The sequence below is a fragment of the Onychostoma macrolepis genome, chromosome 02, assembly GCF_012432095.1.
Source record: "Onychostoma macrolepis isolate SWU-2019 chromosome 02, ASM1243209v1, whole genome shotgun sequence".
Classification (NCBI taxonomy): domain Eukaryota; kingdom Metazoa; phylum Chordata; class Actinopteri; order Cypriniformes; family Cyprinidae; genus Onychostoma; species Onychostoma macrolepis.
Genome location: NC_081156.1, coordinates 6,419,419 through 6,444,938, shown reverse-complemented (window position 1 = coordinate 6,444,938; position 25,520 = coordinate 6,419,419). Strand labels below are relative to the sequence as shown.

Sequence of the window (25,520 nt, the reverse complement as noted above, 5' to 3'; positions counted from 1 at the left end):
AATTTACGTATAAATAAATGGACAATTTTTATGATGTAGGCCGAAAATGAGCTTCCCCTCTTTGAAAGACCAGCAGCCGCCACTGGGTACAATTATTCTATTTTTTGCTCCACAGAACAGTAACAGCATATAGGTTTAGAGCACCACAAAATATGCAAATAATGACAAAATCTTAATTTTGGGTTGAAATATTACTTTAATTTAGTAATTGTTAATATCCAGTGTTTTCAATATTCTTTATTGTAGATATTTTTGTGGTCTTTTTAGGTGGGTTACACTGGCACTATGTATATAAATGTAGTGGAATGTGAGAAATGTAGATCCATGCATTACTGCAGTTGGGTCTGACAGGAATCCAGCAGTTGCCTAATGTGAGTTCCAGCCAGAAACAGAGAACTTTAACTGGATCACTGTCTGTGACCTTTGACCTCTGTGTGTCAGTCTGAGCATAAGGCAGGACAGGAGCATGCAGGCAGGAATAAATACAGTATGATAAAGCAAAGGTTTTACATGCATTAAACTGAGCTGTGTATAGGTAATACATTAATGGCTTTCAGAGCTTAACCTAATGCTGAAGAAGCATTACTTGTGTCACAGTGAAGATAAACAGCTGTTGTGAGTATGATCTCCATTCAGAGATGATTCTTTGTGTTCCTCTCTCTTATTTGTGAATCGCTCCTCATGCTGTTGTTGATGTTGTCAGTATTGTTCAGATTTAATGAGACAGGATCTTTACGGATTATGTACCTGAAACCAAAACAAATACAATTGAAATGTACATAAAACTACAGCCACATATATAAGGCACAACCATTCAGCTGAATATCATGTCTTGGTCATACTGCATTCTAAAACCAACAGACAGCATGGATAATAAACAGAAATCCAATAAATAGAAATTAAATTTATACAAGAGATCATAAAATATACATTTTTAAAAATAAAATGTCCTCTTTTAGATCAGTAAGATTTGTTTTATAGTGACATAGTTTTCTATTTTTCATAACAATTAAGAAAATTTCACCTCCAAATTCTCATTAAAATAAAAAAACACTCATACTGTAATTGCGCATGTTTTGGGCTATCAATTTAATATAATGTGTGTGTGTGTGTGTGTGTGTGTGTAATATATATATATTATCATAATATATTTATTATTATTATTATTTTATATTTTTAATTGTAAAATATATGCATATTATACAGTATATGTAGTGTTAGCTGAGGTAACACTTTTTTTCGATAGTCCACTTTAGACATTCTACTAACAGTAAGTAACTTTGCAACTACATGTCAACTAGCAGTCATTAGAGTATTAGTAGACTGTCTGCTTAATATCTTCTAACACTTTATTTTGATGGGTCCACAACATACAACATACTGACTATGAGAAACATTAAGTATATGTCAACTTATTCTACTAACCCTAAACCTAACAGTCTACTCAGAGTTAGTAGACATGTAGTTGCAAATTAATGAGAATTAGTTGGCATGTAGTTGCAAAGCTACTTATAGTTATTAGAATGTCTAAAGTGGACTATCGAAAAGTGTAGCCCAGGATTTAGTATAGTTTGATTTTAAGTATTTTAATAATAATAATAAAATTGTCTATTACAATGCAAAACTACTAAAATAGGCTTATAATTTAGAAAATAGGAAATCACAATTTTGCTAGAATTTGATGCAGTGTCCCTATATGAAGTGCAATAAATTCAACTTCACTTACACAATATCATTAAGCTCCAGTCTTGTATCTGGTGACGGGTTGATTAAGGCGTATGAGTGACTGCTCTGGTTATTATTCGGCTCATCTGGATTGAGAGACAAATGTTAATAATATTACCACAATCTTCTTCTAGAGCTGGGGTTCCCAACTCTGGCCCTCGAAGGCCCACTTTTCTGCAGATTTTGACTCCAACCCTAATCAAATACACAATCAAGGTGTTCAGGATTACTAGAAAGCTACAGGCAGGTGAGTTTAATCAAGGTTGGAGCTAAACTCTGCAGGAGTGTGGACCTCGAGGGCCAGAGTTGAGAACCCCTGTTCTAGAGGTTTTCAGTCATTACAATGTGTAATTCTAAAGAACTCTAGGACCATTTCCTAATAACGAGACACTCACCTGAAAACAGGAGGTATGAAATCAAATACATTTAAATACAAATATGTGACCCTGGACCACAAAACCAGTCTTAAGTGTAAATTTTTCGAAAATGAGATTTATATATCATCTGAAAGCTGAATAAATAAGCTTGTGTATGTATGGTTTGTTATGATAGGACAGTATTTGGCTGAGGTACAACTATTTGAAAATCTGGAATCTGAAGGTGCAAAAAAAAATCTAAATATTGATGAAAATCGCCTTTAAAGTTGTCCAAATTAAGTACTGAAGTACTTAAGTTTTGATATATTTACGTTAGGAAATTTACTAAATATCTTCATGGAACATGATCTTTACTTAATATCCTAATGATTTTTGGCATAAAAGAAAAATTGATAATTTTGACCCATACAATGTATTTTTGGCTATTGCTACAAATATACCCCAGCGACTTAAGACTGGTTTTGTGGTCCAGGGTCACAGATATATATAGTGGAGATCAAAATTAGTAGGAAGTGAGGCCCTTGCTTTGAATGACTTAAGCACATCTGTGGCTGAAGGACATCACTCTCACACTGCTCTGGTGTGATCTTGGTCCACGCTTCTTCCACAGTTCGGTGACTCTGGTGGGTTTCTTAACCATAACTTTGTCACCAAGGATTTTCAATAGGGTTTGGATCAGGACGATGGACTGGACAATGTTTTCAGCTTTAACGAACTGCATCACCCGTTTTGCTGTGTGACAGGAGGCAGCATTGTCCTGTATGAAAATTGCTGGCTGATTGGACGATGAACACAGGGAAGGCACAGTGTTTTGCCGTTGGAGATTATGATAAACATTTGCATTCACTCTGCCATTTAGCTGTATAAGAGGCCCAACTCCTGCTGCAGAAAACATCCCCCAAACCATGACACTTCCTCCTCCATCGTTCACTGACTTCTTTACACACTTTGGGTTCAGTCTTTCCCCAGTTTGACGACGAACATAATGTTTCCCATCAAATCCAAATAAATTAAACTTGCTTTCATCACTGAAGTGAACAGTTCTCCTCTGTCCACACAACATGCTCCTAAGCAAAGGTGAGCCTAGCCTTTTTATTTTTTCTGCTGATGAGAGGTGCACTTTCACTGTAAGCCGAGACAGATTCTTACTCTGTTCAGTGCTGAACTGGCAAGCAATTCCAGCTGCAGTGCTGAACCGATTGCCTGAGATTCTCCGCATTCTCCTGCCCTCTGTGCATTTGTCTTTCGTGGACAACCAGTCTTTTTGGGGAACTTGATTAGTTACATTGTAAAGATGCAATGTTCTAGAAATCGTCTCTTGCTATTGACTGCTATTGGCCTTCATCTGGACAACCTGGTGTCAGAGGGTTTCAGTTATTTTAGAACGGCTCACCATCTTCCAAAGTCAATGAAAACTGAAAAGTTAGGCTGCCAGTTAAATAGGGTTTGTCAGATAATTAAGGAAAGGTTAAGTGTGCACCCTGGTTCTAGAGTTCTTAAAATCAAATAAAATCATTTGTAAACATTCTAAATAACATCCTACTTCATTCTGAAATGATTTCACTGTAAAATTTGACTGGCGTCTCACCGAATCCCCTTGTGGAGAGGCCCAGGTTCTTCATGCGTTTCTTGACCAGCTCAGTGAGCTCCTGTCTCTCAGAGAATGAGAGCAGGACGCCACGCTGCTGGCTCAGTCTGTCTGTTTCGCGCTCAGCGTGCCACGGCCCCAGCAGATTGGATGCCCACTGCATGCTCCTTCGACGCAGAGACGGAGTCTGGATGTCTGGCATTTCACAGTTAGGACCCTGCTGTTGCTCCTCCGGGTCCTTTCCCTCCTCAAAGACTGACACCTTGTCTGAAATTTCGGATTGTGGTGTCTAGAAGAAAGAAAAACAACAGTGTTTGTCTTGTCGTTCTTGATATTTCCAACATGCTGATATTTACAATACATAATTTTAACCTCTTAATCTGTAACTTTTATTCAATTAACTGCAGAAAATTCTTAATTTTAATAGCCCTGTTACTGCATTTTATTTTTATTTGTAAAAGGAACAATTCCAAAAATTGTAACATCTAATTGCATTTTCTCAGTTTCTATTATATGCAAGTATTTAACTTTGTTACCAATGTTATAATGAGAAAAATTATCCAACAATTTTAATTTTGGAAAAATGTTTGGCAATAGCTAACATTTGGTTACAAAACTAGCACATACTGAGTGACAACTCAATTTTCCTGAATTTCTCTAATTTTTTGAAAAACTGGACATTGGGCAGTTTCAAGCTTTATTAATATGGAAGCCCGTTTCTGCCATTAAAGGTGCTCTCTGCAAAATTGAAAAAAAAAAAAAAAAAGTGCAAAATTGATACAAAAATGGCAATACATTCATTTCATCAAAGAATCCTGAAAAAAATGATCAAGTATTTGTGGAGTTCACATAATTGGTAAAAACTAATGACTAAGTAAAGGGTAAAGCTGGCTCCTGCCTATCCCTTCCTTCCCAGTGTAACTGTTTCTCTTGATCTAAAAGTGTACATGTGTTGTAGTTGGATTGAATGTAATGAAACCTCAGGAGGTTCAAGTATCTGAGACTCAGTTCTGTAGATGCCGATGGGAATGTCTCCTACAGTGGAGGAGAGCATTTCATACAGTCTGCCATACGTCTCAATGCACAAGTCTTCCTCTGTGATACTCATCTGAAATGTAACACACAACACTGTAACACTTCTAAAGCAACATCAAATAATAGCAATCTCATAAAAGTAATTTAAATGAGTATGTGGGCACTGTGCTAGTGTTAAACGTCATACTTACAGAAGATAAGAAACCAGATTGTGGTGTGGTTTCTAGTCCAAGCAGCAGTTTGGTGATGGTTATCATATAATCTTTAACAAAACACTGAAACAACAGAAGCACTTCTAGCACAATTATGGACAAATTTAAAGGCATGAACATTTATGATTTCTAACAGCAAGAGAATACATACCATTCAAATGTTCAGGGTTAGTAAGATTTTTTTTTATTTTTGAAAAAAGTCTTATGCTCACCACAGCTTCATTTATTTGATCAGAAATACAGTAAAACAGTAATGTTCTAAAATTACTACAGTTTAAAAGAAGTGTCTTTCATTTTAATATTTAATGTAATTTTTAAAATGTTAAAATGTAATTTATTCCTGTGATCAAAGCTGAATTTTCAGCATCATTACTCCAGTCTTCAGTGTCACATGATCCTTCAGAAAACGTTCAAGAAAACGTTTTTAATGATCAATGTTGAAAACAATTGTGCAGGACTATTGTTACTGTCACTTTTTTTTCAAATCAATTTAATGCATCAGTGCTTAATAAAAGTATTCATTTATTTCCAAAAAATGTATTGACCCCAAACATTTGAATGGTATTGTATATAGGAAAGAAAATAGTTTAATGTGCTAAAACGAATTCCACAAATGTAATGACTGATATGTAATGTGATCTGTATTTGTAAGGACACCTAGAGTTTACATCTAGTATCTGCATTCTTGCTAATGTTGCCATCTAGTGGTCATTAGCAGGCACACAGGCAAAAATTATTTCAGCTCAACAGTCAGCAGCACTTGGTGTCTTAGTACCTGATAGAGCAGTGTGTCCAGCATCCCAATGCTAAACACCCTACCAGCTGCAAAAGGCAGGCGAAATATGAAGGACAGGTTTGAGCCTTTCTCTCGTTCTTTCTGCTCCGTGAAGCCATGCAAAAAAAATAAATCAATAAAACATGGAAAGAAGGTTTTCGGCTCAAACAGTTTAATCAAAGCAAAAGCATTATTTTATGATTTATTCAAATGAGAGTGACAGAAAGCATGTTATGAATGTCTGCTCACCTTCTCTAGTTTGGAGAAGGCCAGTGTGTGACAGTCCTTTGCACTGAACTGCATGAATCTCATGTTAGCGGGATGAGTTAACTCTGTGATGATGTTGAGGCCGGAGAACAACCTACAGACGAGTCATTCATTTCAATCACTTAAGATCTTCTGTTGCCTTGTGAAAAATAAGTGCTCTTAATTGAACTGAATAAGCACTTGTGTATTTCAAATATTACAAGGATATGTTTTTACAAATAAAATAAAAAAATAAATAAAGTACTATGATATTATAATGAAATGAAAAGCCAACTAAAGAGTGTGCCTAAAGTGTGCTTACAGTTTCATGACTATGTTTCCTAACAATTTCTTTCTTCTGCTGAACACAAAAGATGATATTTAGAAGAAGCATATCTTGTTTTGTTTGCAACAGAAGAAAGAAACTCATACAGGTTTGAAACAACTTCGAGGGCGGATAATTATGGCAGATTGTTCATTTTTGGGTGAACTTAAAGTAGACTTTTACACTTTGTAATGTTTTTAAAGCATATTTTCAATTATAATTTAATAATCTTTTGCTATGCTTTAAAAAAAACAAAATACACTTATTTTGAAGCGTTGACATGTGACGTACTTGATTAAGAAATGTATTTTAAACGTAGTAAATTGCAACTTCATTACATATGGGTAATTTCAAATATACTGAACTCTTTGGGAATCTCGAAATCTCAAGCAGTCTCTGACCTGAACAGGGTCTGGACATTAACAATAGTTTTTGCATCAGCCATATAGTCTTCCTCAGCGGACATGGTGCTCTCCTTATCCACAACCACCATATTAGCAGCAAACGAGACGCCACAACGCAACAGGTCATCCAGACTGTAAGGAGATAGATAGATTTGCATCACTCTGGTTTCCTAGACAAGAAGCCAGTAAGATTTCCCATTGGCTTTTGAATTACTGCAGAAAAGCTGCTGGATAAGGGACGCACCCCTTCCATGCTTAATAGAGCCAGGAGACTTAACCCATCTTGCCCTCATACTGTTCCTTTTTGAGACCTGTCTACAGTCCTCAAGGCCCTTTGAGGCCCTCCGTTTGAGCTGTTCCAGGTGGCTAACTTCCAGCCCTTGTCGCTTAAGACCACCCTGCTGCTAGCTTTAGTATCTGTCAAGCGTGTGGGTGATTTACAAGCATTCTTGGTGAGTGCTTCCTGTTTGGAGTTTGGGCCAAATGACTAAGTTCATCCTCAAACCCAAGCTAGGTTACTAACTTAAAGTGCTCTCTACTTCGTTCAGAGCGCAGGTCATCACCCTGTTAGCTCTCCTTTACTCAGAAGATGAGCAGGGAGCTAACTTACTTCTCCTGGTCCAGGCCCTCAGGATTTATGAGGAGCGCTCTAGCCAATATCAGTACTCAGAGGAGCTCTTTGTGTGCTTCGGAGGCCGCACTAAAGGGCTGCTAGTTATGAAGCAGAGATTATCCCGCTGGATAGTTCATGCAGTAGCCTCAGTGGGCTCTGAGTGCCCCATTTAAGTGAGGGCCCACTCCACTAGGGGGATGGCGTCCTCCTGGGCTTGGTCCAGTGGAGTTACCATTGGGGATATTTGCCAGGCAGCTGGCTGGTCGTCACCATCTTCCTTTGCTAGGATTTATGATCTGGACATCCCTGCCCTTCAGGCACGGATCTTGTCTGCATAATTGTCTTGCACCCTTAGTGAGTTGTCTACAGTGTCTACTGTGTGCTAATGGCATTCAGGGCTGACTTATATAGGCAGTCAGTACTGCCTGTTTTGGTGGACTTAAATGCCAGAAGTTTGTGCAGCTGCACAAATGTTAACAAATCAGGCTTCAGTATTCAGATTTCCCCCAAAGTGTGGTTCAACTCAGTGTCATTGATCAGATTAACGCAACGTGTGGTCTGTTTACATGATAGCACTAGCATCTTATATATTGCTGACTATACTACTAGTTTTTCTGGAATTAACTTTTTGGTCTATGAAGGTATGAGACGGTCTTTTCTTTCCTCCAAATGACGCATTTTCTGCCACAATTTTTCACTCAGTGCACAGTGTTTCTGTGACTGTCCAAAGCACATGAATACAAGGCATGTGAGTGGGAATCTGTTTCTAAGCATCTAGCCATAACATTGTAACACTAGATTGTTATACACTGTACACATTTGGCACCACATAAGCAGTGCTAACCTTGCTTCAGAGCAGGCTTTCATAACCCCGGGTAAACAGCAGTGCTAACCCCACTTCTAAACTACACCTGGGGTTAAAATTGGGGTTTAGAATGACAATAAAACCCAGGTTTTCTGAATTCAGAACGATGGAATCAGAAGTTCAAAAATGCTCATTTGTTTCTGGGTTTTGGGACTCATTCCTTCGGCATTCTACTGTCAAGTGAGTGAGCTAATACAATGACTTTGTTATCTCAAGAAGGTGATTCTCAGTGTACAGCAGCATGCTTATCTTCTTCCGGACGACAAACTGTAAATGGATTATTTGAGGACAGGATACAAACAAACACGATAATGTTTCATGTTTCTTGAAAATGTCCCTTGCCTGTCGATTGATCCAAGCAAGTAATATATCATTGGGAACCAACAGACAGTCTCAAGAAACTCTGCGTCTGGCCTAAAAGAAAGAAATTCAATATTAAGTAGACATCAGGGGAAATTTAACTATAACTACAAGACTACAAGATATTGGCAACTAAGGTAAAGCTCAATGAATGAGGTGAAGGAGAGTGATGTGTAAAATTAGGATGTTTACTCATGTTCCAAGAGCAGCACGATGGGACACAGTTCATTCTCTGATCTGTAAGAGGCTCGTAATGGGAGAATGAAGTTGTACAGGCCATTTCCTGTGGCCTCAGCAGACACAATGATGAGCTTATTCCTCAAACCGTATGCTTTGACATCTTCTTTGTCTTTGTGGTTGCAGGTCTTGGACAAAAACTGACAAGACAATAAAGCAATGCAATATTACCATCAAGGACCATAATGGAAACAACTTTTTCTTTTTTTTGCTTTGTTGTGTTATCCTTGATGAATTGAGTGTATTTCACTGCTTTTCTGTCTAATAAATAATAAAAAGAAAATTACAATTTAACATAAAACCAGTGATTCCCAGGAGCCTACAGTGAATATTTAAAGCATATTCATAAAACCTTTATGGGAAAAATGGGAGGGGAAATATTATTATAATGCAAAAAAAAAAAAAAACTTTATTCCTTTGATCAAAGCAGAATTTTCAGCATCATAACTCTCAGTCTTCAATGATCCTTCAGAAATCTAAAATGCTGATTTGCTGCTGAATTATTATTGGTGGTCAATAATAAGGGTTCTTCTTATTTACCAATGTTAAAAACAGTTTTTGCATTTTTAATAATCAGGACTCAAATTTAGCTTTGCCTCCCAGAAATAAATTACATTTCAAAATGTATTGCAATAGAAAATATTATTTTAAATTTTATCACTATTTCTCAATTTAATGTTTTTACTGTATTTTTGAGCACATAAATGCAGCATTGGCAAGCAAAAATTGTAACGTTTCCAAACCTTTGACAGTTACTGTATGCAAAGCTGAATATCTGATTCTTCAGTGTCACATGATCATCAAGAAATCAGTGTTATATGCTAATTTGCTGCTCAAGAAACATTTCTTATTATTATCAATGTTGAAAATAGCTGTGCTGCTTAATACTTTTGTGGAAACGGTGTTCTTTTCAACTTCTAAAATTGTATCACAATTTATTTGAAATGGAAATCTTTTGTAAATGTTTTTACTGTTGCTTTTAATCACTTTAACTTAACCTTTTACTTGCTACTTGTAGTAATTTAGTACAATTATTGTTGTAAATTTAGATTGTCCACCCAAGTGTAATCAAGATACTGTATGTAATACCTTTTCTAGCTGCATACAACATTTGGGTGCTTTCTCTTTCCGTAAATGGCAAAGTATCGGTGAGCTTCCGATGTAGGGTAAATCTGGAGGATATCCCTTAATGTAACTGCAAAAAAGTTCAGGAGATTTCATTCCCATAGCAGCTTTCTTGACATTACTCAATGTTCCTTTGTTGACATTTAATCAAACAAACAGATTATTTTCTCTCTCAGTGAAAGAAATAATTACCCATTGCTGCCTTCACTTCTAGTGCAGGGCTGACATGGGTTCTTTGACTCATCGATGAGCAGGTTGCCAGTCTGAAAGGAAGATGAATCAGGCAATTCCAGAACAGGAACCATGTTTGGTTTTTTGGTCTCAGATATATTAGATTCAGTTGAGAATGATGGACCTAAACTGGACGGAATGCTTATTTCCTGCATGTCTATAGCCATGGTACCTTTAGGAAATACAAACAAAAAGCTTTAGACAAAAATATAGAAACAACATCACATTTTTCATCCACGTTTTTGAGAGAATTTAAAGTGCACCAAAGGTCTGAAATTTAAGTTGTTATGCAATGAAATGCTTCTCCTCTGCTGAAACTCATTTAAAATGTTTGGAAATACACATACGTAGTATTTTTGAAAGAAGTCTCTCATGCTCACCAAGGCTGAGGGGAAGATTATGGTGCTTTTTGTCATTTTGTAAGTCGACACACCCATTCACTTACATTATATGGAAAAAAAGTGGGCAGGATACTCTTCAAAAATTCACCAATTGTGTTTTACATAAGATTTTTATTTTTTTTTAATTACAAAAGAACATTAAAAATAATACTTTTATTCATTAAGGACGAATTAAATCAAAAGTTGCAGTAAAGGCTATTCTTTTGAACTTTCTATTTATGAAGAAATCCTGAAAATATATCACTGTTTCCACAATAATATTAAGCAGTGCGAAAGTTTTCAACATTGATAATAAGAAATGTTTCTTGATTTTTGTTTCAGCATATTAGAATGATTTCTGAAGGATCATGTGACACTGAAGACTGGAGTAATGATGCTGAAAATTCAGCTTTGCATCACAGGAATAAATTACATTTTAAAATATATTAACACAGAAAGCATTTATTATAAATTGTGATAATATTTCACAATATTACCATTTTTACTGCATTTTTGATCAAATAAATAGAGCCTTGGTTAGCATAAAAGACTTCTTTCAAAAACATTAAAAAACTTACCGACCCCAAACTTTGGTATTGCTGTGATATGTACATTATCTTTCTTTGAATTATTATAATGTTTATTTGTCTGACCCATGCTAGTAATAGCGCTGCTGGTTGGAGGTCGAGTCTTGTTTCCTTTCTTGACCTTAAAGCAGGAGTTCTCCTCTTTGGAGAGACTGATGTAGAAGCACACGTCCAAAGGTTTCATGATGTGCTGAGGACCAGGGTTCAGCAGTATATTCTTAGTGTCGTCAGGACAGACTCCAATGAGACAGATGCCGTACCTACAAACATGAGAGAGATATTTACACAAGAAGTATGAAGTGGCCGTTTTTGAGGAATCAAATGTCATTTTCAAATGTACTGTAATGCATTTCTCAAATAAGCTTTTCCCACATACTCACTTATTATATGCATTAAAGGAGGCATAAGGGAAGCTCTTTCCCTCATACTCAGAAAAGAAGATGCTTTCTTTCAGAACAATGCTGTACACTTCATTTCCTGAGCATTTCCCATAAATCCTGTGCCAGTCCTCAGGAGAATGCTGGCCCTCTCTGCAGAGATACACATCATATCATATATTATATCATATAGAATTTTCCTTTTGAGTTTCACAATTTGGGGGTGAGTGAATAACAAAATTCACAGATTCACTAAACAGGGCAAATTAGCATGAGATCGCAGTCGCCTGTGGGAGTGGAAAATTCTCTGGAGTCCAAAATACACAAAATGTTTTATGTTTTTAGTTGAAAATAGTGTTGTGTAAATGCCCACTTATTTAACTCCATAAAAAATCTGAAAGGGAAGCTCCTACAAATGCATATGCACAAACATCTATGTCCACAGCTTTAGTAAAATCTGACAATAGGTTTTTTTTTTTTACTACTAGGGTTTGCGGTGGTGCAAGCCTCAAAACATTTTTGGGTGAACTATTCCTTTGATATGTCATCAGGCTAGTGCACTCACAGGCCTTGAGATGTGTGCACCAGCAGGGTGATGAAGGTGGACGTGGCAGGACAGATGCAGTTCAGGGCCAGCATAGCGTATTTAAACTCTTCCTCACAAACAATATGATCTGAAGGGCGAAATAGCAGTACAACTGTGTTGGAAAGATCTACGTCAAAGTCCAAATCTTTCGCTGCATTCATACATTGTTTGAAATGTTCTGGAATCATCTACAAAGACCGATTTAACAGTACCTGCAAATTTCACATGAAATTTGTTTTCTGGTTTGAGAATCTGAACAAAAAGAGTGCAACTTGGAGCAAAGTCCTTCACTGCCCAAGCCCTCAGGATGGTCTGGTGATCCTGAGAAGAAAAAAATAAGTTATTAAAGGTGGAATATTCATAGAAATGATCATAAATATAGCTCTGAAAAAAACAAACATATTCTATATGTCCCATTCCTTCACTGATGACTTAAAGGGGTAATGAACTGAGAAATCAAAATTCCCTTGATCTTTTGACATATAAGAGGTCATTGTGCTATAAAAACATCCTATATGTTTCAGAATTCAAAACTTTCGTTACTCTAAAAACAGTGTATATTGAAGCCTGTCTGCCAAAACGACAGCTTGTGGAATGTGCCAATTTATGACAAAATAGTGTGGATAAACACCGCCTCCGCAGAAGTCCACTTATAGCCCCGCCCACTTATTCACGCACGTAGTAGGTAAATGACAAGAGCGGCAAACAGGTATACGCAGAAAAAAAAAAAAAACTTTATTTAATGAACTTCATTATTAAAGAAGTTCCAGACCGCATCAGTAAGAACTTCATAAAATGTTCACTTCATTTTACTGCAGATTTGTTTACAAATAAGGCAGGATTTTCAGAAAGATTGACACTAAAAGACGATGCTGTACCGACTATATTGGATCCGACAGTAATGTCACACCACACAAGTGTGAGTAAGTGTGTGTTTTTATTATGTGATCGCTATTGCTTCGTCTGTTATTACAGATTGTTTGACATGTACTGAGTATTTATGTGTTTTGAACCTAAATCACAGCAGCGTCCATCTATGAAGGATGTAAGCTGTCAAACAAAACAAGCCAATCATAGCTCATTCTTCTGGGCATTTACTTCAGAGTCCACAATCTGCCCTGCCTATTCAAACAGAGCGTTCTAATGAGGGGGGTCAACTATGTCTGAATTATGTTTTTTGATGTAAAAATCTTAATAACATTATAAGTGGATCTCAAAGAACAGTACAAAATAAAAAAGAACAGGTAGTTCATGACTCCTTTCACAATAATGCTGTAAATGTTTTAATCATAATTAAGAATTTCTTCACTTTTTGATGAAAAATCTCAGTAATACATACTGCTGCATTGCGGTCAGCCTCACAGCGGCAGGTCAGAATAAAACAAGCCTCAGCATTATCCAGCCTGTGTGGAAAGACTTGATTTCAGAGAATATATCTTGCATTAAGTTTCTTACACCATTGGCATTTCTTTAATTGTTTAAAGTGTAAACATTTTGAATTTAGTTAGCTTTATGCTTAAAACAAGACAAAACATTTTGGGTAACTCTTTATTTTGCAGTGTCTTTGTTACACGTTACATGTACTCACAATAGTAATAACAGTAAATTTTTTTCTGGCCAAAATATACTCTAAATATGTTATAAGCAGTGGATCTCAATGAAATATATTTGTGAAACTGAAAATATATTTAGTTTCAATCTTCATATTCCAAAATATTTGTCAAAATGTATTTCAGGGTCAAGAAACATTTCCAATCTTACAGTTGCATGTATATTTAGGCTAAATGCAAATGTGGATTTACAGTGATTTAATAATGTTTGAATTTTTTATAATATTGTTCTTTGCTGATTTTTCATCAAATGTTTTTGCTGATTTGACTTTGAAGCCTTTTCTTCAATATGACATGTGAATGTATTTTTTTTAGATTGAAATATATGGAGGGCATATCTTTATATTGTTAAAATACATTTTTAAAATACACAAAATTTGCCAAAATCATTTAAAAATCTAAAATATATTTGAAAATATATGTACATAAATATATTTTGGACCATATTTTAGAAAAAATATTTTGGCTATTCTTTTTTTTTTTTTTTCTCAGATTTTTAAATATATTTAAAAATATATTTGAAAATATATTTTTTCTGTAGGAGTTAAATGTACAATTCCACTGTAACAAGGACACTGTTAAATAAAGATTAACACAGTTTTGCAACAGTGTCAAATGTATTTAAGTCTTGATACCTTACACAATTTTTTATCTCAAAAAGATTATTATTTTTTTATTTATTTATTTTTTTTGATGATTAAATCCTTTAAAGGGATAGTTCACCCTGAAATGAAAATTCTGTCATTAATTACTCACCCTCATGTCGTTCCAAACCTGTAAGACCTTCATTCATCTCTGGAACACAAATTAAGATATCGGACCCTCCATAGACAGCAACACAGCTGAAATGTCCCCAGGTCCAGAAACGTAGTAAATACATCGGTAAAACAGTCCATGTGACATCAGTGGCTCAACTTCAGTTTTGCGATGCTACGAGAATACTTTCTAACTATTCTTCTCCCCCGAGTTGCATCTTCCGCCATTTTAGAAAGTATCACAATGCATTCGCACGCTTTACCCTAAGTGTAAACAATGCTTATTATGCAGATTGCGTTCATGCGCGCACTTTCCCCCCGAACGTAAACAACGCTGATTACATCAAATACGTTCTTAGGTACTCTCCAAAATGGCAGAAGACGTAACTCGGGGGAGAAGAATGGTTGAGCCACTGATGTCACATGCACTGTTTTACCGATGTATTTACTACGTTTCTGGACCTGGGAACATTTCAGTTGTGTTGCTGTCTATGGAGGGTCCAATAGCTCTCGGTGTTCCGAAGATGAACGAAGGTCTTACGTGATTCCCAAAGAAAATTTGATCAAGTTTGAAATATATTCACTTTGGATAAAAGCATCTGCTAAATGACTAAATGTAAATGTAAATATCTCTTGACTGCCCACTCAACAAAAAATTTCAAATATGATCACTTATAGTTTATGTCTGTTTTTAGAAGAAATACTCAGCTTGATAACCCAGAAAGCTTGGTATTTTCTATATATGGCAGCAGCTGCACAGCAGAAGCCCAGTGTATATGTGGGATGTGTTAAAAAGGCTCAAGATATCGCAGCAGATAAACATAAATGTCTTCAAACTCACTTTGCTCTGACCAGATCTTGATCTTTAAGGGCAGAGCCCTGCATATATATGACTCTGTGTGTCCACATTGGGAACCGCAGCACCCGTCTCACCGCCGCGTCCTGCTCTACTGGGCAAAGGATGATGACAAAGTATTCCTGGAAGACAACAGCGACAAACAGACAGAATAAACGAAGTTTGTCAAGACTCAAATTAAAACTATTAACAGTTGAAATTTCATGAAAATTCATGAAATTAATGAAAAAATTTCCAGCATTTTGAATTTTTCACAAAACCTACTTTTGCAAACTAGTCCTAGGTTTTTTTGCCCGATTGGAACTAAATCTGGGCTGAAAGATTCCCTAGACTCCGAATATCAAAAGTTATTAAAAAATTTATTTTCCCTTCATTTTCACCAGGGGGTGCCAAAATGTACAAAGTAGGCGGGGCCACTTCTACTAAAAACTCTTGAACAGAATGAGTTATTTACCAAATTGGGTTCTCATATGTATTGGTTCGTGGAGATTGGCCACTTGGTGCTGCTATAAAATAGAAAAACATAAAAATGGCTATAACTACACCATCCTTTGTCCGATCGACTTGAAAACTGTCATGCAGTGTCTTTCTCCTAAATGCCATTACTGTATGTCAGGACATTTGTGTATCTTGTAATTGCTACTGTAATCATGCGGTGTTTCACACATACACACAACACTCATATCATATGATAGATCTCCTCTTTTTGAACAACTTTGCCTCTGGAACCACTGCTGTCAATCAAATTGTTTGTTAAATATTTAAGATTATTTAAAAAAAAACTACTTTTGTGAACTAGTCCTTTGCAGTACAACTCTCTAGACTCTCTAGGTCAATACTCTAAAAATGTAGCTTTTGGATAGCTATAACCAGATAATTTAGAAAATAGGCATAGTCAATTGTACACAAAATCCTATAAATCCTAAACGAAAACTCAGCTGAGCACATGCAACATATGATTCTAAAGAAGCATGCAAAGTTTTATGGAGATCGGACCATAGGTGGAATTATAACGGTTATATAAAAGTAAAAATACTGTATTTATATGCCAAATGAATATGATTTTGCTGAAATTGGTCTTTTTCATCGATAATTTAGGTGGTTACAAGCCATTTATTAAAAAAATTCTGTTCTGTCCAGACTTGACTATTGCAATGCTCTCTTGGCAGGTCTTCCAGCCAAGTCCATCAAACCTCTACAATTAATCCAAAATGCCGCTGCAAGATTAATCTTTAATGAGCCGAAAAGAATGCACGTCACACCTCTGTTCATCAATTTGCACTGGTTACCAATAGCTGCTCGCATTAAATTCAAGGCATTAATGTTTGCCTACAGAACCACCACTGGCTCTGCACCCCTTTACCTAAATTCATTACTTCAGACTTATGTGCCTCTAGAAGCTTGCGTTCTGCAAGTGAATGACACATTATTGTACCATCCCAAAGAGGCACAAAATCACTTTCACTGACTTTTTCATTAACTGTTCCCATCTGGTGGAATGACCTGCCAAACTCAATCCGAGCAGCTGAATCCTTACCCATCTTCAAGAAACGGCTAAAAACACAACTCTTCCATTTTCATTTGACCCTCTAACTCTAGCACTCTCTATTCTAATTCTATTTTATCTATCTGTCTCCTTTTTATAAAAACGCACACATTTGACCCTCTATCAATTGCATATTTATTCTCTAACTGCTAGCTTTTCTTGAAAAAGTAACACTAGCTTTCTTTTTTCTATTCTATCTACTTGTTTCTTATATAAAAAAACAACAACAACAACAACAAAAAGCACACTAGGTTTCTTTTTTCTATGTTCTAACTACTTGTTTTCTTTAAAAAAAAAAAAAAAACTTTCTACATGTACTGCGTTAGGCTAACCACTTTCATGTTGTTGCTCTTTTGTTGGTTTTGATTGCTTCTAATGTCCTCATTTGTAAGTCGTTTTGGATAAAAGCGACTGCTAAATGACTAAATGTAAATGTACAAGCTTGCTAAATAATACGCAATATAGTTTTACAATTGCACATGAAGTGCCTGAACTGAGATAATTGCTGCTTGCAGCTATATTTTATTTTTGTTATGTACCTGAAGTATGGGGTGAGCATAAAACTCATTTAGGAAATCCATCAGCAGGTCGATTTTGGTTGAACTGACACACAGTACCACGTGTCTCTCGGTTTCTGCTCTTTGCTTGCTGTAATCTCCTCCTGACTTCTGCCGCTCCATCCACAAGTAGGCCAGCTCCTCAAACTAGTGCATCACAGCACACAGAGAATACACCATAATGCACTGCATTAGCTCTCATTATTTAATGACATTCCCGTGACTTTGGCTGCCGATTATATTTCTTCTGAGACATCCCTCATGGGATTTAGGCATTAAGTGTATAAACATTTTGAAGCCATTTTTGGGTGAACTAACCCTTTAAAATTTAAAAGTAAAAACATTCAAGTTGCAAGTTATGCCTGCTCTTACTTTGATAATAAGGTGAGAATAAATGGGGCTTTATCCATTAAATCCATTTTTCCATAGTATATCATGCTATATATGGTCTACAATGGTTGTTATTCATTGCTGTTTTAGAGTTTAGTATCAAGACAAGCTTACCTGTATAGGCAGGACTACTAAAGCCACAAATATCATAATAACAACCAGCAACTTGGAGGGCCAGACATCAGGAACGACATCTCCAAATCCCACTGTAGAGAAGGTCACGATGCAGAAGTAGAAAGAGTCAAAAACTGTGAGTTTTTTTCCAGCACGCTGCAAGTGTTCAACACCACAAATGCTGGAGAGACGAGAAACAAATTAACAAAAGCAGACAACACAAAGGAGTCCATGTTAATTCTGCAGCACATGAGGGACTGTATACTACAGTAATGTATGTATTAATGTAATGAAAAGCAATACCACTATTGACCTCTCATGATTTCATATGGATATACTGTTCTTTATTTTCCCTATTCATGATTGACCATACGTAGAGTTTAAAATGAATCACTCAATTCAATCTGATGTTTCAAAGTTATTTATGAACTTTGCACAGAGACAGAATCAGTAAACGCTGGCAAAAGCAGCATAAAATCAGCATGATGGTCATAATGAATGTAAACTGACCATGTTATATATTACATGCATGATGCACAAAAATATTTGTATATGCATATGCGCACAAATATTTGTTTACGAAGAGACATGAGATCCATTTGTGGGTAAAACCATCACACATTGACTTATATAGCAAATGGTCATGAAGTGATGGGATCAGGAAATTACAAAGATCTTTTGCTATGACTCTCTGTCTGCATTAGCCCTCCAAATGACACCAAGTCTATGAGCAAACAGCTTGTGAAAATCTCCTCTAAAAGCATTGAGATGCACTTACTGGCAGTGTAATGGTGATCGTGTAGTGCTGTCTGTACATTTCTAATGATGAACACTTGACCACAGAGCAATTAGTATATCGCTTTAGTCCTGAGATAAAAGAAAAACCTCCAATATGTTGACAACAAAAAGAAAGTTAATGTTGCTGAGGTCTACAGCAGATAATCTGCAGATATGTTACCTGAAAAACAATTACGCTTGAGCTTTTCTCTGAACTAACCAACTGGTGTTTTGGTGATTTTTAGTGGATGCATGACATCAGTTCTTCTCAAGTTCAAACAGTCCCCATACATTTTGTCTAATTTGTAAACATTCCAACAAATATTTAAATTGTGCTTCAAAGCTGAAATACAATATGCACATTTTGCTCAGTTAGTTTAGTGCCGACACTAGTTGCTGAAGCTCAGATTTTCACAGAACATCATGTTATAAAAAGGATAGTTTTGGCTGAGCTGCATTCAAAATCGTTGTGAAGTACTTACAAACATACAGTGACTTCATTACATCCACATCCACATATACAGCCACTAACCTAAAAAAGGACACCTCTCTCATATTTATTAATATAAAATAAAGTCACGTATTGTTGAAGATCTTTTTAATTACTTAATATACTCTAATTATCACTATACAATATAGGGCTATTATACCAAATAAACGAAATCATTAAGAAGAAAATCCTTATTATCATTTATCAAAATCCACTGCAATTATAATTCCATTAATAATTTTATGAGATTAATGTTCTAAATATATAATTTTAAGTATATCAAAATGAAATTAATAGAAATGTTGGAAAAAAATGAAATTACACTATTACCTGTACATACAAATCTAAACAGCCAGTAGGTGGCAGCAAGTCTTAATTCAATCATAGAATCACTCATTCAACCAGTTTGTTCAAATTGAAGCAAGTGACCACTGTCTTTACGAATCATTGAATCATTTGCTCAAAAGAACTGAATCATTTAAAAACAAAACACCACTATAGCCGAAATCGCCCCCTATACCCTCAAATAGGGCACTATAGGGCATATAGGGCAAATAGGGCACTATTGGAGGGGACAGACATTTTTAGGAGTGTCCGAAACCATAGTGGACATTCTCTAGTGCACTCATTCAATCCTGCAATACACCGCAAAAACAAGTGTACAACCAATGTACACTCACGGGCTAGATGCACTGTGAGAGTCACGCGCCGAATGAATTCCTGCATCACGCCAGAAGATGGCACTCGCAGTTCATCCATTCATTTTAAAAGTGCTCGTCCACGGCATAATACAACACAATCATTGTAAATTGACTATTACATTGTTTAACAAGGGTTTATACATAATTTCCGTGACAGAGTTCAAGATAAATCCTTTAATCTTACTACTGGAGCTGCCCATTTCAAATGATTATTAAACAGCAAGCAAGCTATGTGAAAGCAGCAGTTCTTCCGGTGCAATCAGTGTCCAAATTCACTCACTTGTTTTCATTGTTAAACAATTTAATAGACCGTTGTAGGACCCTTGCTGTCTATGCAGGGTCAGAAAGCTCTCGGATTTAATCAAAAATATCTTAATTTGTGTTCCGAAGATGAACGAAGATCTCACAGGTTTGGAACGACATGAGGGTGAGTACTTGATGACAGAATTTTCATTTTTGGATGAACTATCCCTTTAAGTGTATGAGGCCCAGTTTTTCTCTGTAACCATTTGCAAAGTTGGTGAGTGTGTGATGACATCGTGGGCCTCTCTCAGGCTCTAGGCCCTATGCATTTCTTCCACCTTTCCCCTCATTTGCGGCTCCTTGTGTAATGTATTCTTTAAATGTCAAATGTCCAACACTTTTTAGAGCCACTCTATTTTACAATTGGCTTGGCAAAACACCAGGGATTAATAAGGATGTGAACATGGATGGACAAGTACATTTGTGGTGAGTAAGTGCTTCTCCCTCTAAAAGCAGAAACCACAGAAAATGAGCTGCAAATCAATCCGTTTCTGACCCTGACCATGCTTCATGGCTAATACTGCAATCTAAGCCAAACGAGAGCGAACATTAAGATTAAGACCAGGGGCCAGTTGCATAAACTGTTTAGACTAGTCTTAAAAAGTTAGTCATCTAATTTTTTTTCTTCAAGACTGGTCATAACTTTTTTAATTCAGTGATGAAAAGGTAGATTGGTCTTATTTGTATTGGAAAAGTAAGATTGATTACCCCTTGCCAACTGCTAGTTGGTCAAACTAGTTCTTGAGACACAGTCTTAACATGGTGGCTAAGTTTATGCAACTGGCCCCAGGAGACACAGTTGTTGGGAAATCCTGTCTGACAAGCAGTTTAGGGTCGAATTTGTGTGTGTTGCTTATATGTGAGTGGATATTTGGCAGACTCACAAAGTGAAAGTGAGGCAGACGATGGTAGAGGTGAGGATGAGGAGCTGATTGAACATGGCTGACTGTGTCCGGTGAATAGCACGATGAAGATCATTCTGACAGCCACAGAGAAAAAGATGTCAATATATTTCTGTCATGACAACTCTCAGAGGTTTTAGCATGGTAATGCACATGGCAATGTTAATGTGTTTAGTCTTGGCAAAACAGATCTGCTACACTGCTGCTGCTGCTGCAGAGCAAGTACCAAGACTTGATACTGCCAACTAATCCAAAACACTGCTGCTGTTGCACATATAACAAATTTGAAATAACCCCCATATATAGCATACATGAATCATCCCGTAGCAGATCTATACAGGTGGAGCTGGGGGAGGTGGAGGCCTTCTGAAGTGCACTGCAACTGCTACAGCAAGCACTAGCCAAGTATTTGAATGTTGAGCAGTGAGCTCATTGGCTGCTGATACAAAAGAGAACCAATCAGCTGCGCTATGTGATAATGACGTTATTATGTCAGATTGAGTTAGACCTATCAGACAGCACCATCTAGAGTTTCATGACAGAACTTTAGATATATTAAAGGGGTCATATGGCGTTGCTAAAAAGAACATTATTTTGTGTAATTGGTGTAATGCAATGTGTTTATGCGGTTTAAGGTTAAAAAAAACCACATTATTTTCCACATACTGTACATTATTGTTGCTCCTCTATGCTCCGCCTTTCGTTCTGAGAAGCGAGGTGTGCTCTGATTGGCCAGCTATCCAGTGCGTTGTGATTGGCCGAATACCTCAAGCGTGAGACGGAAATGTTACGCCCCTTACCGTATTGTGATGCCGTGTCCTGGCGCAACGACACAAAAACAATAAAACCCATTATAAACGAGGCATTTGTTGCATCCAGTGGGGACATAAGTACTGATTATAATGACTTGTGCTGTCTTTGTGATGCGACGAGTGAACATTACCATGTCTGCATTTGTAATCGGAGAAACGACAAATAACTATTGCTACTCTACACTGCTCAAAACTTGCATTTGAATAGTCAGTGGCAAATTCTTTAAATAAGAAAGCAAACTTACAGGCTGTGAGTCAGAAGCGCCAGAATGTCCTTGCAAAGTTGGAATTGCCCCACTTTATAGAAACAGCCTTTGAGCAGCTGGCAGGCTACTCCCAGGTTCAGGAAATAGTCCTCCATAAAATGCACTGCACACACTCGAATATTTGGGTTGAACTGTTCTGGAACAGTGTTGTAAATAAAACTTAACCACTGATTTCTAGTTGTGTCCTCTTTTAGAAGCCCAAACAAAGTACTTTCACAACGAAACACAGCCTCTCCAGGACACGGCGCCAGCGGCAGCAACAATACTACAGCGAGAATAATAGTTCCGCCTTCTTTCTTTGCGTATACATTTGGGCAATGTTTTGCAAATCTTCCCACACTGTGACATAGACATGTGGGGGCGTGTTTGAATGAGCCGTTTTAGGAGGGTGTGGTAGAGTCTTAACTTTTATAAAGAATATCTCTTTGGTTTTGAAATTTTAGACTTTGTAATTTCAGGGATCTTATCTATGCACAAACAGCTTGTGACACTCCAAAGAGAAAGGAAAACTTGAAATCGCATCATATGACCCCTTTAATTTTTTATACTTTTTGATACTTTCTTCCAAACGTATACTCACAACCATGTTCTCCAAAGCACGTTTTGCCAGCCAGCAGTTCAGAAACACAGGAATGAAGAGGTTTCGGAGAGGATAATAAAAAATCTGTTAAAACAAAGAGCAACCATTCAATTTTTAGAAAAAACTGAAGCACTTCACAAAAATACAAATGTAATCCATAAAAAAACAGTGTTGGGGAGTAACTAGTGACATGTAACGGCGTTACATAATTTAATTACAAAATAAATGTAACTGTAATCCATTACAGTTACTGAGAAAAAATGTGTAATTAAATTACAGTTACTTATAAAAAAGGTTAACGATTATAAAGAAAGTATTTTTTAAAAATATTTTTTAGCTGCTAGGTTGTTCAGGCAGGATCGTTGCCAGGGAGTTGCTGTGTGGTTGTTAGGGAAATCTCTAACCCTATGTATAAGCTAAAGTATAAGATATGCTTGCTTTAGCAAACAACACTGATAATAAAAGAAGATCAGATGAACGTATTAATGGATTATGCCTTAAATAGATCTTTATATAATCTTTATATCAGAAAGAACTGTGTTTAGGTGTGGCAGTGCCAACATCACGGCACTATTAGTGTCAGTTGTTTGTTGTGTCAACAGTTTTCCAATGATATACTTACTCCAGTCACAAAGGGCACAGTGTCAATCATTTCCAAGATAAACGCTATTTGAAGTACCTGCTGCCTTATGTTTCCCTAGATCATTAGAGAAAGCACAAACAAACAGAATGATCACAGATATTATCGATATAGTTGCATGGAAAATATATTGGTAGGTTGCCTGTATTACTTGTTCATTTTGCACCATGGTTTCAGGTTCATTGTTTTAGAAAATGCTTCTTGTAAACTAACATCTACATCTAGCTTTTCTAAAGCTAGGAAAATACAAAAAATAAATAAATTCATACCTTGTATCGTAGATATGTCAGCAGGATTCTTATGAATAAACATATGACTGCAACAGACACCTAAAGAAAATAACTCTTAAATACATACACCAAACACCAATGAATATTCTATTGATTATTAATAACCTTATATCGGTTCCATAACACAAACCTTTCACAAAATAATCCAAAAATACTCAGAAAAGTCAGAAATGGTTGGATATTACAAGATTTATCTGCAAGACTACCTGTGCACCCCAAAGTGCGGGCTTTCGGTCAACCCAAATAATTGAGGCCCTGGTAACAATACAGGGTTATTAAAATGGTGCAAATGAATAAATCAGAGCAATTTTATATTTAATTTCTGTTTACAGTTCATTGGAACTACATACCAGTTGATTTCGAACAGGGTATAATTGTATGGACAGTCCAAGCTATGAGGAGAGAAAATTATCAAATATCAACAACAACAACAACGTTTATTTATAGAGCACATTTATATCAATATGGAACAGTCATTTTTATAGCAGTGTGTAAACTGAATAAAAAATTGTAGTAATCGGGAATATAAGAAGTTACTTTTACATAATGAGAAAATGTATTTCTTGTCTAGTTTTGTTATACAAAACTCATTCTACTTGGGCCAGATGTTTTATTATATTGTCCTTCTGACTGTGAATAAGCACAAAAAATTACAACAATAATATATATATATATATATATATATATGTATACCATTCAGGATCAGCGTCACTTGAGTCAGTCAGCACTCTGATTATATACAAAATGCAGCTTAACACACTGAGGGAAAGATAAAACACTCGCACACTGAGACCTGAATAATACAAAAACAGTGTTTAGAAACCATTGTAGAACAAAAAAGCATGTGATCACATGCACTCAACAAGTGAGATTTTTGGAACATAAATATGGAACAAAACACACATTTTAAAATATTATTTATAACTGAATTTTATTTTAGACCAGTGTGAAATTAGAAACAATGTTCTTTAAAAATACATATTTTTCAAAAATATTTTGAATTCTTTTTATTATGGCAACAAGAAACATAATTTTAAGATCTGAGAATTTAACAGGAAAATAAAGTGTAAAGAGAAAAAAATCTGAGACATACTGGATCGTTGGTTTTGGATTAAGTAAAACTTCAGGCGTTCTTTGAAACTATTCTCTTTGACGAAGAAGTCAACCTGCACCCTATACAGCAAAGCAAAGAATTAGCTACTGATTAAACAATGAATGATCGTTATCTCTCATAAATACTTCTTAAAATGTGATGCTCTGATTTTCTATTGGAGTTGTATAATACAGTTAGCATAATGTTTTTGAACACAACAATATAAAAATACATAAGGATTTCAATTTTGAGTCATTCGACAACACGGAGGACTCTAGAGGCACTTACTTGACATCGTTTTGCCGTGCCTGCTCTCGAAGCAAAAAATCCCCGAATCTGTGTCTAGGCAAGGGTGCCACTCCGTTTTCTCCGGCCATATTTCTCAATAAACGCAATAAACTCTTTACCAGATCAGTAAGACAACTTTATATGAGCCCCAAAGTTTGTTTGTGTCTTTTGCCTTTTTCCAATTATTCTTAATATTTCAGGGTCGAGCTGCAAAACAATATCAAAGTGCAATCGCTCTCTCCAATCCCTTTGTCTCTCTACCCAGAGTCAACGCTCACATCTGGCAAGTGTGATTGATAGACGCAAATATGCAAATGCTGATGCAAATAGGCTATTGATGTCAGAAGTTGTATGTCAGCGGCTTCCCCTCAGCAGCAGCTTCTTCTCACAGAAAATAAATAAATAAATAACAGAGACAAACACACGAACGCGCTCTGCGTAGACATTTACCATTTAACCCTATTATTGTTAAAAGGAATCGAACAAATGTTTGTATGGAATT

At 36.2% G+C, this 25,520-nt stretch overlaps 1 protein-coding gene across 1 annotated transcript; it reads right to left on the bottom strand.

Annotated features, from left to right (window-relative positions):
- Positions 1 to 188: 188 nt before the first annotated feature.
- kcnt2 (potassium channel, subfamily T, member 2) lies at positions 189 to 25,520 on the bottom strand. The gene is made up of 28 exons (XM_058763751.1): positions 25,019 to 25,520; positions 24,731 to 24,810; positions 24,331 to 24,430; positions 23,988 to 24,029; positions 23,844 to 23,892; positions 23,617 to 23,676; positions 23,330 to 23,404; positions 22,708 to 22,791; positions 21,032 to 21,126; positions 17,877 to 18,057; positions 17,355 to 17,519; positions 15,255 to 15,391; positions 13,388 to 13,451; positions 12,261 to 12,369; positions 12,028 to 12,136; positions 11,466 to 11,615; positions 11,152 to 11,345; positions 10,080 to 10,290; positions 9,852 to 9,957; positions 8,718 to 8,902; positions 6,685 to 6,819; positions 5,962 to 6,073; positions 5,713 to 5,814; positions 4,917 to 5,000; positions 4,670 to 4,798; positions 3,691 to 3,979; positions 1,727 to 1,811; positions 189 to 747 (listed from the first exon to the last, which is right to left on the bottom strand). The coding sequence occupies exons 1-28, from the start codon at positions 25,105 to 25,107 to the stop codon at positions 633 to 635; spliced, it is 3,336 nt and encodes a 1,111-aa protein (XP_058619734.1). The 5' UTR covers positions 25,108 to 25,520; the 3' UTR covers positions 189 to 632.

Excerpts from the sequence above, each read along its gene's own strand:
- kcnt2 (XM_058763751.1), bottom strand. The coding sequence starts at position 25,107 with ATGGCCGGAGAAAACGGAGTGGCACCCTTGCCTAGACACAGATTCGGG. Across the intron at positions 11,346-11,465 it reads TCCTTTAATGCATATAATAA|GTACGGCATCTGTCTCATTG; the intron begins GTGAGTATGTGG and ends TCATGTTTGTAG. Across the intron at positions 10,291-11,151 it reads CAGCGCTATTACTAGCATGG|GTACCATGGCTATAGACATG; the intron begins GTCAGACAAATA and ends TATTTCCTAAAG.